This window comes from Agelaius tricolor, unplaced genomic scaffold (assembly GCF_023055355.1).
Source record: "Agelaius tricolor isolate 1412-34295 unplaced genomic scaffold, bAgeTri1.0.p SCAF_1, whole genome shotgun sequence".
Lineage (NCBI taxonomy): Eukaryota > Metazoa > Chordata > Aves > Passeriformes > Icteridae > Agelaius > Agelaius tricolor.
Window position 1 is genome coordinate 12,884,383 of NW_027269261.1, and position 16,198 is coordinate 12,900,580.

At 40.7% G+C, this 16,198-nt stretch overlaps 1 protein-coding gene across 6 annotated transcripts; it reads right to left on the bottom strand.

Annotated features, from left to right (window-relative positions):
- Window positions 1–273: 273 nt before the first annotated feature.
- TRMT61B (tRNA methyltransferase 61B) lies at window positions 274–16,191 on the bottom strand. Of its 6 annotated transcripts, none has more exons than XM_071423446.1 (7): window positions 15,551–16,190; window positions 15,337–15,439; window positions 12,639–12,829; window positions 11,356–11,447; window positions 10,718–10,953; window positions 10,024–10,104; window positions 274–956 (listed from the first exon to the last, which is right to left on the bottom strand). In XM_071423446.1, exons 1-7 carry the CDS (start codon window positions 16,124–16,126, stop codon window positions 937–939), a joined length of 1,299 nt encoding a protein of 432 aa, XP_071279547.1. In that variant the 5' UTR covers window positions 16,127–16,190; the 3' UTR covers window positions 274–936. The 6 variants fall into 6 exon arrangements, with proteins under 6 accessions (XP_071279547.1, XP_071279513.1, XP_071279538.1 ...); XM_071423412.1 differs by lacking the exon at window positions 274–956 and adding an exon at window positions 970–1,473 and having other exon boundaries at window positions 15,551–16,191; XM_071423437.1 differs by lacking the exon at window positions 274–956 and adding an exon at window positions 4,194–4,387.
- Between the last annotated feature and the right edge of the window lie 7 nt (window positions 16,192–16,198).

The window sequence follows — 16,198 nt, forward strand, 5'->3', positions numbered from 1 at the left end:
AATCTGAAAAAAAGTATCTATATCCTAAATGTAATTTATAAAAATACTATCCCTGTGTTTTTCCTCAGTGATGCTTCCTGATCTATCTGTAAACAACTCATTCACTGAAAAAACTTTAAGTCCTTTTTTCATTTAAAGGAATCAAACTTCTCTGCAGCTGCCTTTTTGGATCAAATTCTGGATAGCTATATAACTATATATATCATAACGGAATTTCAGTGTGTATATCAAATTATTTTTTGCTTTTTCCAGAAATAAGATTTTATAAGAATCCCAGGTCTTACTAATTTTATTCATATAAATATTATAGAAATGCATATAATACAAATATATTATACATATATAATATAGAAATATATAATATATATTCTATGTAAATATATTTATATCATATACAAATATATGTATATAATATAAATATTATACAAATCACATATTTATATAAGAATGATGTATGAATTTATATATTATTATATGAAATTATATAAGAAGATATATATTTAAAAATGTATATATATCAAAAATGTAATTTCAAAATGTGATTACATACAGAGATGAAGAGTGGCTAAACTAATTTAATGACACCTACAGGAAGGGTTAGGAACGAGGTACAGCATGAAACCCCGTGTAACAAACGCTGCTTTGTCTCTGTTCAAATCGCTGGTGGTGAAACAGCGCTCCCTGATGTCCAAAAGCGACTTGGGAGTCCAGAAGCTCCATCCATTCTTCCCGATATTCTTGGATGAATTGTTCAACATCCTTCTTGTAAAAATTGTAGTTAATAAAAAGCAAAGTTGGGAACCAGTTGATTCGATTATAGAGTCAGGCAAAGTTCTGTTTCCTTGTTCTCACTGGGTTCAGGGATCAGCCTTTCCATGTCGATGCTTTTCCATCATGCCTCCGAAGTTGAATCCTTGGGTCATCCCCATCTCAGGCCTACCTCTGGCTGCAGAGTCCTGCAAGGGAAGAAAGGCAGAGTCCCAGACACTTCCCTCTCACAAGTTCAGTTTCCTCAAGACTCTGATCCAATGTTGTGCAACGGGCCTGAACCAGAGCAGGACCTGAGTCCTGGCAGGCTGGGGACAATACACTGCTGGAAGAGTCACAATACCTGTTCAATGACTTGATTGTGACAGATTTTTGAGTGAGAAAAGAAGTCTTTTAAATATTTTGTTGCAGAACCACCAGCCCAAAAATTCTTTCAGAGGTTGGAGAGCTATAGGAAGCTCCGTGTGGGTAAAGATTGACACTGTAAGTCACTTTTTATTGATGTAAAGGTGTAAAGAATAAGGAAGTATGCATGTCACAATTATCATTGCAGCTTCATGTTTTGCAATAGGGAATAAAAAAGAAGATTTTTTTTCCTGGTTTTAACGATTAAGATGGTTATGTGGAAGTTTCTGTAACCTGCCCTTCCTTGGTTTTTCACAATTATCAAATGAACAGTAGTTAATTGATGAGTACTTTGAATTCCTTGACGAAAAGTAATATGCACAAAAAAAAGAGAAAAAAAAAAAAGAGAAAAAAGAGAACAATTGATGTAGGTATCTCACTGTGAATATATGTCCAAGAAGAGAGAATCTCAAAGAAACAGACTTTTGTCCTGCTGATGTATTTGGTATTGTCCCCACCCTTCAGTCTGTTCCGTACAGAGATATTGTTAGTTGGTACATTTACCACTTGGTATGTTTCTTATCTCTCTCCCTGATCAGAAACTTGGCATGATCTTTCCCTGACTCTAATTCAGAGTATGTAAATAATTTAGCAAATTATTAATAGAAGATGAGGAAGGTGTAAAGAGGACTCTCTCCTCATTACCATAACAAATGAGGCCACTTACACTTTAATTGGCCTGCGCAGGGGGAAACAGTGAAAATAGATGTATGTCTTGCCATCTTCCCAGGATAAATCTTTAGCTCTTCTAACAAAAGGCAACAGTAAGATTTCACACTGAATCTTATTAGCAAAGGGATTTTTTCATTCTTGTTGTTACATTTCAATAGACTGCCTTAGACTAATTGCATTAATTGCCTCTGTAGCAGCAGGGTATCCTGCACCTCTGTTTAATGATCTTTAGAGTCAGGTATCCCTTCTCCTTCGTGTCTCATCTCTTCTGGGGAGACGTTTATCAGTCTGGGGAGATGTTTTAATCATAGAATCACAGAATGATGTGGGTTGGAAGGGATCTGAAAGATCTCCTCGTTCCAACCCCCGGCCACGGGCAGGGTGGGACACCTCCCACTATCCCAGGTTACTCAGAGCCTCATCCAGCCTGGCCTTGAACACTTCCAGGGATGGAGGATCCACAGCTTCTCGGGGCAACTTATGCCTTGTCACCACTCCCAGAGTGAAGAATTTCTCCCTAACATCTCATCTAAGCCTACTCTAAAACGGAGGGGAAAGGGGGAAAGGGAAGGGAAGGTGTGCAGTGCTGCTCAGAGCCCCCAGGCAGCCCTGATCTGGCGGCGGGGCGAGCAGGAAGCGCCCCCGCCGTGCCCCGCTCCCATTGGCTGCCGCGGCCCGGGCGCCAACAGGAGGGGCGGGAGGAGAGAGCGCCCCGCCGTCCGATTGGCTGGAGCGGTGGCCCGCGCACGTTGATTGGCTGCGAGAGGCGCCACTCGAGGCGCGGAGGCGTGAGGGGAGGTGGCTGAGGGAGGCGGAGAGGGACAGAGACGGGCACGGCCAGGGGCGGCTTTGGGCTGTGGCAGCGGGAGCCGAGAGCGCGGCCTTGCCTCAGGGCCCTTCCGTGCTCATGCGGCAGCCACCCGAGAGCTGGGGAGCCAGGTAGGCTGCGGTGAGCCAGCCTCCGACAGCCCCCTACCGGGAGACCTGAAGGTGTAAATACGTTTAATCCCGCCAAAAAATACCCTTCCTCACTCTCCGTTTGGTATCCCCTTACATTTTGCGGTTACAAACACCACAGGTATGTTTGTTTCCTTGGCTGTGCCTTCAGGGTAGGTCCAGCGTGAGGGATAAGATTAATCCCCAAGGGCAATTAGGAGCTCAAGACTTGATTTTAATCAATCAACATGGCTCAATCACAGTTCCGCTGCCTTAGTTCTATTAATATTCCTTAAAAACACCCACACACAATCACAAATTGGAGGGGAAGAACACAGGTTTTTTGGTAGATCTAAGGAAGTGTGTGGAGCTACAAGGATCTGACAAACAGCAGCTTTTCCTGGAAAGGCTCTTTTCCCATTTTCCAAAGTTGATTGGAAAAAGCAAAATTGAAAGCTCCTTCTACTGGGGAAAAATAAAGCTTTATAAAATTAGAACTAAATCAAAGAACTCTACGTGGCTGTCTTAGGGCACAAGACTTAGATAATCAGTACTGATAAAATTAATTTTCCATCATCTGACATACAAGTTCTACTGAAACATTTCAAGTGAATGAAAGAAATGTACTAGTGCTGAAACTGACTAATTTTGTAGTTAATTTCTTCTTATTTTTTTAACAGGAACCTTTGCTAAACGAAATGAAACATAATCTGGTGTGTCAGACACCTCCCACTGTCACTGTTCATGTAAAATCGAGTGCATCCAGATCACATCAGCAAAAAAAACTTACTAGACTAAAGAGACCTGCTTTTAAAGACCATCAAGAAAATTGTGAAAAAGGGGTTCCTAGTCAGAAATATAAATGTCCAAAGGGACCATGCCTAGTTATTCAGCGTCAGGAAATGACAGCTTTCTTTAAATTATTTGGTAGGTTAATAATGTGAGATATGAATGAATAGACTGAACAGAATGTTTTCTGAGCTCAGGAGTTTTGAGAGTGCTTTTCATATTGAGAGTAATGGCAATTCTTTATCAAAATGTTTCATTGTTATAGTTTGGTATAGAAATATTTAATGCTTAAGTTAAAAATACAAGGGCTACCAAATTGATGAAATGTATCTTTCTTAAATTACAAATGAAACCAAGGTGGTTTGCTACTTTTAATTTTTGATAATTTTCCTTACTATTTTCTCTTATATTTCAACAAATACATGTAAAACAATGTGCATCTTGTTTTACACAAGGCTTAAAAAAAGGACTCCTTGTCTCTTAAACATGTTCTTTACTGTGGGAATAAACTTCTGGGGGAAGAAGTGGAATGATCTAAGGAGTTGGAGCATCTCTTCTTTATTTGTGTCTCTTTCAAATGAAGTTTTGTATTTATTTAATTTAGCAAAGACATTAAGTAATAGTGGAAGATTACAGCTGGTTTTTATTTGACCCTTAAATACAGAAGTGAATCAGAGAGAGCTGCTGGTAATTACAGCACATGGTCATGGACAATGAAGCGCTGACCAAAAATAAGCAAGTATTACCCTATAAAGGCTGCCAGGTAATGAAGGTGCAGGATCTCAGCAGTTCCCCTGAAATAATGGTGTGCTATCACCTGGAAGCATGTAATGCAGGAAGAAATGATGCAAATAGAAAAAAATACTGGTTATTTTTCACTTTCACCTGCTGTTACTGAGAATGGATGAAATGCAGTCACCAGATTTTCCACCTTCCCTTTCTGGTAGAGTTTGTTTTCTTTTGTCATGTAAGCTTTTTTCATACGTGAACCTCTCCTACTGCAGTAGGGAACAGTTTCTCTGTTCCCTACTGGCCAGTCTAGCTTCTTTTCTTTCATTTGGTTTAATGAAAGACCATCTGTTATTTATTTATAAATACCCACTGACATAAACAGTTTTGGTGCTTGAAATGCTACAGCTTTCTCTTGTTACAGATGATGATCTAATCCAAGATTTCCTTTGGATGGACTGTTGCTGTGAAATTGCAGACAAGGTAAGTGTATTTCCTTCTCAGTTAACAGAACATTCATTGAGTGAGAAATCTGCCCTTAAATTACTTGATACTTTAATTCAAATACAGAACATCATCTTTTTCTAATGGTTTCACGTGGAAGTTTCAAGAAACTTAATTCATTGTTAAAAATGATGAAAATATCTTGGTGCAAGATGTGTGAATCGATTTAGGAAATACCGTATCTAAGTAACACATTGATACTTCATTTTACATTTTAAAACAGTATCTCTTGGCAATGACTTTCGTTTATTTCAAGAGAGCTAACTTCACACCAAGTGAGCATACCAGAATCAATTTCTTTGTGGCTCTGTAAGTATGTTAAAATTATCTGGTTTTATTAGAATAAACTTTGCATTAAATTTCTTTATGACACTGATAATTATAATAGGTGATGAGACTTGCTTGAGGAATATATAAACAACCTGATCTAGGGGGTGGCAGGGGGGCTGTCTCTTCCAACCCAAACCATTCTGTGGTTCTGTGAAAATCTACATACTGTACATAAACAGTGCAAAGTCACTATTCTTCCTGTGATGGAACAAGCTTGAGCAGCAGACAGGGGTTGCTTGCATTGGTCCAGTGATACACACAATGGCATTCTGCCTACCAAACTGAATCTGGGAGCTTTTTAAAGCATTACAAGAAATATATTCAGGACAATACAAAGCAACATGTATGTGGCTCACAGGTGCTCATATAAAACCCTATTTCACATCTTTGCCAGCCTTTAGGGCATTTGTAGCAAAACATTTCACCATGGCATCTCAGGAGTAAATTGTTATTAAAGTTTCTGTCAACATGTCTAAATCAACTGTAAAAACATTGCTAGAGAATTTCTAAGAACTTTTTTGAACAGTTGTAAAATGCCTATTCTTTGAAACAATGGTGGAATCAGTAATCCAGGCCTACATAACCCTCTCTATTTGGCTATACCTGCAGAGGATTCTGCATTTTTTTTTTTTTTACAGTGTTATGGTGCTCAGGTCATCTCTTCTGGTACCATGGCTTCTCAGGTGCTCTGATTTGCACACTAGTGCAGGGGCAGAGGTGGCTGCTCTTTCTACTGGCACTGGTGCTGTGGGTGACATCCACAGAGCTTGGAGGAGGGCGCCCTCTGACCCCACTGAAGGGGAAAAAGCCAGGCCAGAACAGTGAAAGGATTAGAGGGGGACAAAGAGTCTGGTGAGGCTGGGACTAGACAGAATACTGGGCAGGAGACTAAAAGCCCTAATTTTTCAAGTGTGATTTACAGGAGTTTAGCACCAGGTGGGTCCAGAGGAAGTTCACATTTTCCTGTTGTCTGAGAAGACAATATAAAACTGAAAGTAACTAGATAATGAACAAAGGGAAGAACAGAGACATTAAAAAGTAATTTAAGTTTTGCATTTATAACTAAAGGTAGACCTGTATTTAGTTGTTTGCTCCTAATTTAATATGGGCAACGTAATTTTCCAAGAATAGCTAAAATCCATAAAGTAAAAAGTGAAAAGTTTAAGATTTCACAGGAGAGTTTTAAGCCTTATTTAAAGAATTTAAAGCATCAATCAGAAACTGTTCATTTTATTGAAGGGTTTCTTGCCAGCTTGGAGAAGGATGTCAGGATGTGTTAGTTCTTGCTTATCTATTAATTTAGGAAACTCAAGGGTAAAACAATTTTTATAAAAGCTTGGGTTTTTTTACCCAAAGGATGCATATGGAACTAACTAAGAAAATACTGTATTCCAGAGAGAAGGCTGTATTTTGTTAGTGCTTTTTCCTCACAATACTAGAAAAAAGAACCACTGCAACATAGCTGTTACTTTATGTTAGAAATCATTCTAATATAGTGGTATAAGATTGAATAATATTTGCAAACATAAACATATATATATTTGAAGGTATCTGGCAAACACAGTTGAAGAAGACAATGAAGAGGCAAAGTATGACATTTTCCCATGGGCTTTGGGCAAAGCCTGGAGAAAGCTCTTCCCTGATTTCTTAAAGTTAAGAGATCAACTTTGGAGTAGAATTGACTACAGGGCTATTGTAAGCAGACGCTGCTGTGAAGAGGTAGGGAGGGAGATTTCATATTGTAGATGCTGAAATCACAACAAGTCACACCAGCTAGCAATTTAGCTCTGTACAGTTCCTTCCCTAAAGTAAACAGACAATCCATGGGAAAGAAAAGATGCTGCTAAAATGTAATGGTCCATTTATCCTCCATATTTTTTCCTTCTCCATTTAAAATACATTGTTTGAAACGGTGTTTTTTAAGTAAACTAGAATATTTTATATTGCACTACTGTTAAAATGAAGTTTCTATTGACTAGTATCTGCTTCATGCAAATATTTTTTTATTTAAAATCTACCTTAATTTGTTTCACTTCATCCACTTTAGGAATAATTTTGTGTGCTTTACAATTTATAAGGAAAAAATTGATTCCTCACTTTTGAGGTGAAGTGTGTATCTGGAAAAACCCTTGTCATGCTCTAAGTACGTAATGTTTACTTCCAGATGGTGGAAAAGAAAATCTCTCATTTACTCTAGAGGCCCATTTCTGGGGATGGGATTAGATGCTATGGGAAAAGCACAAGGAACAAGGCGAGTGCAGGATGCTTTTCCTTGCGTACCCTGCCAGCTTCCCACCATTGTTATTTCAGTGATGATGAACACTGTTTGGAGCTGGCCCATGAGACCATCCTGTGTCCAACATGCCCAGCACGAGCCGCTGTTTGTGATGACTTAGGTGAACGTACAGGGCTGGAAGCTGGGATGTTTCCACACCTGACTGGTATCAGGATTACTTACCCCTACCTAAGGACAGTGGGACAGATAAGAGATGCCCATTTCAGCTACATTAATTCCCTGCCATACCCTAACTGGATCTAGTTCTAGCTGTGCATTTCCCCATTATGTTTGCTCTTCCTGATGCCACCAGGGCTGTTCCCACAGGTGATGGCTATCGCTCCAACACACTACATCTGGCAGCGAGAGCGCTCCGTGCAGCACAGCGGAGCTCTGAGGAGTTACGAGGAGCAGGTGCAGCTGCCCCGAGGCCCCAGTGCTACTCCCACAGACTGCCTGCTCTGCGGGAAGAAAGGCAGGTTTGTACGGCTCGGATTGTCATCCTCCTCCTCTTCCACCGACACTTTGGAGATGATGGACTTGCACTCATCCCAGAAATCAAAGGATGCCTTTTCAACTGAAAAAATGTTCATCGACTCTCCTTCTTATAAAGCCCAAGGTATGGTTTAGGTTTCATGATATAGGAAAATACTGTGAATAATTTTCCATTAGTTTAGGCAACTGGGGCCATACTTGCCCTTCAGAGTGCTGCAGGGACTGCTCTGTCCCTCCCTGTCACTGCTCTGTCCCTCCCTGTCACACCTTGGCAGAACTGTACTTTTACCCTCATGGATTCATTTTCACATATTGTATCTTGACTTCCTGGAAGTACCAACTGCTTTACATTGAGTCTCTTCATGTTACTTTCACCTACTATGGTAGATTTTGGGTGCATTCCAGTCTAGTCAGGCATTTGTTCCTACTCTTGCACTATAAATGAAATTGAGAGTCCTGTTTTAAATGATTTTTTTATGGCTGGAACAATAAGAATACTGGTATGTGTAGAGTGAGTTAAAGTGCTCTTGCTGAGAGCATGTTTTGAGAAAGGGCAGGATGCTCATTTGTGGTATAGGTTTGGACATAGGTTAAATCACATTTTCCATTTTCCTCTAAGTATCTGATTTGTTGACAATTTATACAAGACTGTTTTAATACTGGGGTATGAGTAGAAAACAAGGGCTTATTGCAAGAATTGTTTACATAATTGAATCTCTGCCCATTAATCTACTCACACTAGCATCCTCAGCCTTTGCATTAGGGGCCTCTGTTACATACAGCAGCTGTGGGGCAAACCCATTATTAAATTTATTATTAGAAGTTAAACACACTTGAGATGTAAACTTCCTCAGGCATCTGGATAAGGCCTCAGCTCTGCAAAGACACTCTCCTGTAATTAACTAGTGCAGAGTTCCTAGCATACTTATCTAATACAGAGGTAGTTATTTATAGCTCTGTATATTTTATTTGCATGTGTTCTCATTAATATCCAAATTTTCACTCTTACAGTAAGATTGTTACTGTTTTTGACAGCTTTAGTACAAACATGATTCTCAACTTGGAAAAAATGGTAATTTGAATATTTCCTGAGATATAAAGCAAGTCAGTGTTTACAAAACATAACTTAATAATTTAATGTGTTAAACATCACCACTCAGGGAAGACCCAAAATGACTTCAAGTCTGTTTTTACTTGAGAGATCTGGCTTCTCATCTCTGACAAGGGCCAGAAAAAATTGTGTTTCCTCCAACCATTTGAGAATACTTTATATGAAGTGACATTCACAAATAAGCAGGCAACTTACAGCATGAGTGCTGGAAGGGAACCAAAGCTGTGCCTGTCAACAACTGTTTTGATGTTGAAATAAGCAGAGCTTTATCAAGTGAACACATCCAGTGAATTTCAGTATCTCTTGAAGTTATGCTTTAAGAACTTAGTTCTTAAAGAAACCTATACTTGGAAGCCAGCAAAGTATTCATTTCAAAGGAGAGCCTTTGATCCCTTATTTTCTTACTAAAATTTTTTTTCTCCTTATTTCTGGTAGACTGTCTGAGGCTGTCCAGCAAAAGGCAACCATGTAGCACCCTGGATCGAGATAAGTCTATGGACTGGTTTACAAGCAATGGAGAATGAAATGCACCTGATGAGACAGAAACAGATTCTGTGATTTGCAGAACAATCTGGGCTGCATCACAACACCAGACGTGATGATTCACTTCAAATTTTTCCCTTTACATAGTGGGATAACAGTTGGTGTTTCAAACTTGATGCCAGGTAGAAATCAGAGCAGTCATTGCTTAAAAGTTACACAACTTGCAAAATGTAGCATCTACTTTGTTATGTTTTATTTCATTCTGATACAATATTCAAATTAGCAGCTAGGGAGGCAGCAGCATCAAGAAAGCAGTGGTCGAAACTTTCTCAGCTTGGTAAGGAACGCTAATTAAAAAACAAAAGTTACTACTTTAGTATTTCAATACACAATGATTATTTTATTATTATAAGTTTTGTGGTTTCATGATATAGGAAAATACCAAATGCTAGTACCAAAAAAAAAAGTTTCTTTGAAATAAAAATACCACTAAATATTTATGATAAACTTTTTCCAAGTGTCTCACCTGAATGAGCTTCCTGCCAGTGGGATGGTCGGGCAATGTAAGGCACTGAGTGGTTTGTTTCAGCAGCATCACTGACTGATCCTGTGAGAAGGACATTTCTTTTTATTTTGTTCCCACAAGTTTAAGACCTACATGCAGCCTAGAGTAGACAATGTACATGTAATATTTTTCCCTGATATGTTTTCTTTTTTTTGTTGTCACCTATCAGAATATTCAGAACTCTTTGCATTTTGCAGACCTAGACTGTATATATATTTACATTTGTCATATAAATATTTTATATATATATATATGGTAGCATTTTTGGATTTGCCAGAACAGCATAATTTCAAAACAGAGCTCACTGGCCACTATTTCTCCTAAGGAATCCTCAAGTCCATCAGGGTCCTCTAAAGCAGCTTTGGGGCGAGTATTAAGAACTGAATTTTCTTAAAAATCAAAAATTTGAAAACAGTAGTACAAGGGCAGTCATTATTTATTGCAGATTGCATTTTTTTTCTTTTAGCCCAGGTTTTTAGTAGGATATTTTAACTTAAATAACAATTAATAGTCTTCTTTAAACCTGACAAGGTCTAGGGTGTCCTTGCCTAGGTCTAGGGTGTTCTCAGCTGACCTAGGTAAAAGCACTGCCTCTTCCTACACTGGATTATCAAAGTGCAGTAATAGGGGATCTCATCAGCAGTAAAGTCCTTACCATTGTATTCGCTCTCCTTAAGAACTGCTTCATCCTGAATATGGACTTCTTCATATTCATTTTGAGGTGGTTCTTCAATATTTTCTTGAGTTCCCACCACTTGGCTTGATTTGTTATGCTTGAGGTTAGCAGGGAGTACTGACCAGCTCCTGTGAGTTACCTCAATTATCCTTTCACATAAAAAAGGAAGCTTGCAGCTCCGTATTCTGGCTAAAAGGTCAATAACCTGTGTGATGCTTTTGAAGAAATGCAAAGGGTCAAGTAGTATTTTGAAAACCCAAAGCACAAAATTTCAGTTCTACTGACTTTGGCACATTCTTTACCTTTGAGGATACACGAGTCCTTCAGTTTTAGGGTAAAGGAGCAACCTGACTATTTCATTGGAGAACAGTGCAGTTACTCTGAGGATGCCATAAAGGCCAAACTTCACTGACCAGAATGAGAATATTCCCCAGGCAGATGCCAAAGGATTTGGCTGAGTAATTTATACGAGTACAACTCCCAAAGAAAGTTACATGGGGAAAAACCCCAACTTTGTTAATAATTTCATGACTGCTGGATGTATATTTCAGAAGATGCTTGGTTTTGTACTGAGGCCAGGTAATGCCTGAATAAAGGTGCCAGAAAGAAATACTTACTTTGCCAAGTACACAGCACACACCCCACCTTGCTTCAGGCTTGGGTGTACGACAGGCAGAGCACACTGAGGGTTCAGCATGTCCAGAACTACCTGCAAGAGAAAGACACATTAATGTTCCTGGGAGAACATATGTACATCTACCAGTGTAACACAGAACAGTGCTGGGGGAAAAAAGGTTATGGAAAAGAGATACATACAACAGTAGGATGTAATCACCACCAGTTTTATCACTGCCTCTCAAAACCTGAGATGCACACTTAAACAAAATTAAGTCGTCTCTACTTCCAAATGAATTTCTACTAAAACAGCAAGTAGCATTTAACCAGCTAAGGTCTGTAGGAAGTTAAGCCTCCTAGTAATTAAATCCCATAACCCTGATAGTAATAAAAACTTTTAGAAGACTACATTTACCAACACATTTGAATACCTATTTCTCATGTGAAAAAAAAAAGATTGCTCAAATGTATAAAAAGAACATATTAAGGTCACAATGTCTAACTTGCTGTCAGTTTCAAGATTAAAAATACTTCTTGTCTTTGGCAATTTATCCATCTTCTGCTAGGAAGCTATTCAGATTGTAGAACAATGGGATATGCAATATCTGAGCCTTCCTGCAGGACTGTTACTTAAAACATTTTTGAAAAGGTATTTTTATGCTATGTATTATATTTCTTTGCTTGCACCATTTTAAAAATTGCTATTTGTTTAAAGCATTTAGTAAGTAGTTGTAAGTAGTTTGTCAGCTTTAGAGGGAAGAGCACTTAACATCAACCTATTTTCCTCAGCAAAACTCCTTTTAGGAAATCTGGATACAAAGAAGCAGGACAGGAGAGCAAGCCACAGCATTCTCTAAATTATGGTGTAGGTACATTGTGCATTCTATATATAGCTGATAGCAAAGTGGTCACATAGTTGCATATTAAATAAGGTTCTGTATTCTTCTGAAATTTAATGCTTGAAATACGTATCTCAGAAAAATATCAGTTTTGCAGAGATACAAGAAAGCAAGTTGGTATTTGCTTACAAGACAGCAGTAATTAATGGTGTTATTTCTACAGTACAGCTTTATCACTCTTTCATTTGACAACCTGTAACTGAAACCTTGAAAACATTTGTATCTGACAAAAAAAATTACAATGTTTCTTTCACTGATGAGGACCTGGATTGTTATTTCTCATGTTACACTAGATATGGGAATCCCGTTGTGACTGTGAGCACTAGAGGTTTTCTTAATGGAGAAAAGACAGGTGTCAAACAGGGGAGTTGTTTGGATTCACTCACTGCATCAAGTGTTACAGATTTCAGATCTGCAGCAGCTGTTGAAATGTCTTTCAGAATGAACTCCACGTTATCTGGCCACTCGTCCGTGTGTCCTATTTCCCACGCAGAGCGCCAGCGCCTGTAATTCTTCTTAGCTAAATTATGATGATCCTCTCTGATTTCATAACTTAGAACACGGCCTTTGGGCCCAACTGCAAACAAACAGAAGACACTCCACTCACCACGTTACACTGCTGTTACAAAGACTTGGGGAAAAAACCCAACAAAAGCAGAAACCATAGTCTATAACATAAGTACACCTTTCCATCTCCACTTTAGGAAACGGTCACATATGAAACAATCGATGACAATCTATGTTTTCTTTACATTTAAAACAAACATGCAGAAAAAGTGCCATGTTAATTCTTTCACAGACAGAAATCCATCAGTGCACAGATGAAATAAAGTGTAGTTACAGACTGTTCCAAGATGTTCTCCTGAAGTCACTCCTGCAGCAAAAGACAAGTAGAGCATCTGTGCCCCTGCTAGATCCTTCTGCTAGAGCAACCAGAGGTACCAGCTGAGAATGCTGCACCAGTGCTCACAGCTCAGAGAAACCTGCTCACTGATCTCAGCCAGACAAGTTTTCCAGGGTACTCTTTGATTTACTCACGGTTCTGTAAGTTTCCTGTTACTGTCTGCAACAGTAATAAATTATTAAGTCTAAATTTACTATTGTGACATTTACCATGAGTCCAATGTACACTGTATCTCATACAGGATGCATTTCCAGGCTGTGCAGGCAGACAGCAGGGTGTGCACTGCTCTATTCCATATTTGTATTACTCCAGTTCCTCAAGCCTATCCCCACCACTCACTTCTCTCTCCTTGCTACTTTGGAATGGGTGCAGGCAGCAGTCAGGAAGCAGCAGCTCCCCAGGTCAGTTCTGTGCCTTTCTAAGCCATTTTAGTTTGAAGTCACCAGGCCCCTTCCCTCACCTATGTGATCCCACTGTGAATCCATTCAGATAACTGAGTAAAAGAAGGGATTGATTTCCCCACAGTCACTCCTTGATCCAGCTCACCCTGCAGCAGACAAAGGCCAGAACCAGCTGGTAAGAAAGGGAAGGTTGCAGCACGTTGCCTTTGATCACCTGAAGCAGTTGTTGAGTCACAGTGCCAACTCCTTGTTACCTTAGATTATCAGTTTAGAAACATCAGAAAAATTAAATTCTTCACAGTGGGGGGGGGGGGGGGGGGGGTGTCAGTTTTACCCCCACTAATTCAAAATAATTCCTACTTTTGAAACTGCTTTTTAGAAAATAAGAACAAGGTGAAGTAGCTAGGCAAATCTTCATTACTGTGAAGCTACAGTATACATACAATTTGCATACATCATATTTTCCAGTTCTCAAAGATTTTAAAGTCATGACAAATACCACTCTCTCAACTCTCCTGTTTCATGCCAGTAGTTTCTGGAAATGGTTAAAGAGAGAATAGAAAAGAAAATACAAAAGGAATAACAATTAAGAGATGATTGAAATCTGTTAAATCAACAAGAATTTTGGAAATTAAATAATTCCATGGACATTGGTAAGGTGCCCGCTAGATTTGAATTCCAGCATTTACCCACATAGCAGCTGTTTTCCTTGTTGGGTATCACTGGTGTGTATTCAATGGTGGCAAAAGCAGCCATCATTAGGAGCCAGCAAATCAAATCTATTTATTTCTGCATCAGCACCAAAGTGTGTTCAGCTGTGACTAAAACTTGCTGTATTTGGGGCCAATTTAAATTCGATAAATTTGAAAATAGCAATGCAATTTCATACCTTTTTCCCACTCCTCAAAATAGAGCTGATCTGGCACACAACTGCATTCTTTCCCTGGATAGGGTTAACAGCCTGGTAATGCCAATGTTTCTGCCAATTTGGCCCATTTATAGCTAAATAAAAGTGATTAGAAAAAAACTGTTGGACAAGACTGAAAAATGAGAGGAATAATTGGCAAGTTCAGGTGTTGTTGTATGAAATGGCCACAGTAGGCTGAATACCCAAGACAGAAAGATCAGCTGCTGTATTTAGTAAGAGCTAGCTTTTGCCTTAGCCTGTAGCAGGTATTCCATCTCTTTGGGTTCTGGGTCTGCCTCTAGAGCCAGATGGGGAAAGCTAAGGACTCCTACTTTCCCTCTCTCTAAATGGAAAGAGAAGTGCTGATCTTTATCTTCTGTTTCCTCAGCATGTAGCTCCTACAGCAGCAATGTTTGCTTTGAGGATAATCCCACGCTAGCTTCAAAATCCCAATGGAACTAAAAAACCCCAAACACCAGTTTATTCCAGAAAGATAATCAGCAGAAACCAAGCAATAGCAGTAGGAGGCAGAAGAATGGAGAGAGAGCAGAGGTGCAACTGCCTACCCTGAAACTTGGGCCCAACACATCAAGACCAGCTGCAGTTGAGTGATCTTGAGGCATGGTGGAAACTCAGCTTTCTGCAGGGCTTTTGGTAACCATTTACACTACGGCCCTCTAAGCACAGTCAGAATGCCTTGCAGTCCCTGTGCTGATGTAACTTTCCTTCAAGTCAACAAACTATACATGAACTGCAGCAAAGCTTTCATGAATAGTACAGACCACGAGAACCATAAGTATCTGGGCAAAAAATACCCCAAGTTGTGATAAGGAAATAAATAAATACCGTATTGTCTAAAGTCAGGTTCTCACCTGCTCTTGACAGAAACAAGCTCATAGCACCAGACCCGCTGCCAGTTTCCAACACGATGTCTCCCGGGTGGATATCCATCATCATTAATAGAGCACTTACATCCTACGAGCGAGAAAACCATAGCACGATACTATTAAAATTAAAGTTTTAATATTATTAAAGGTGAAATTAAAGGTGAGATTCGGGCAGCGACCTGCCAGCCACCAGCGGTACCTTGGGGTAGGCGATGGTGGCTCCCCGTGGCATAAGCAGCACGTACTCGTCCAGCGAGGGCCGCCTCAGCAGCAGCCGCTTCCCGGCCGACGTGCGCAGCATCTGCCCAGGCAGCTGCCCGATGATGTCGCGGTGGGGCAGGAGGCCGCCGGGGCTGCTCAGCACCGCCTCCGCCGCCAGCCGGCACAGCACCTTCAGCGTCCAGTTGTTCTTCCTCGGCACCTCCGCCAGCGCCAGCTCGCCGGCACGGAAGGGGCCGGAGCGCGGACCTGCCGCCCCAGCCAGCGCTTGACAGGGGGCAAACACCGGCACCTCCTCCTCCTCCTCCTTCTCAGGGCGAGCCTGAGGCGGCTGCGGCGCTGCCGCCGCCGCGCCCCGCTCCACCGCCGCCGCTTCCTCGGGCGGCAGCAGACGCCTCAGCCGTTCCAGCGGCGACAGCGAAGTCTCCCATGCCCGCCTGCGAGGCTTCCCGTCAGCAGGAAAAGAAGAGGAGGAGGAAGAGGATGATGAGGAAGATGAAGAAGATGAGGAGGATGAGGAGGCGGCCGCCCGCCGCAGCGCGCGCCAGGCCCTCATGGAGCGGCCGGGGGCGGGAAAGGGGGGTGTGGCTCTCCTTCGCGACCGTCGCCCCGCGCGCCTGCGCCGCAC

Bases quoted from the DNA above. Each gene is read 5' to 3' on its own strand.
- TRMT61B (XM_071423401.1), bottom strand. From the start codon at position 16,126: ATGAGGGCCTGGCGCGCGCTGCGGCGGGCGGCCGCCTCCTCATCCTCC. The intron at 15,440-15,550 runs GTACCGCTGGTG...TCTCGCTCGTAG, and splicing joins CCACCATCGCCTACCCCAAG to GATGTAAGTGCTCTATTAAT. The intron at 9,546-10,023 runs GTGAGACACTTG...CTGTCTCATCAG, and splicing joins CTGGCAGGAAGCTCATTCAG to GTGCATTTCATTCTCCATTG.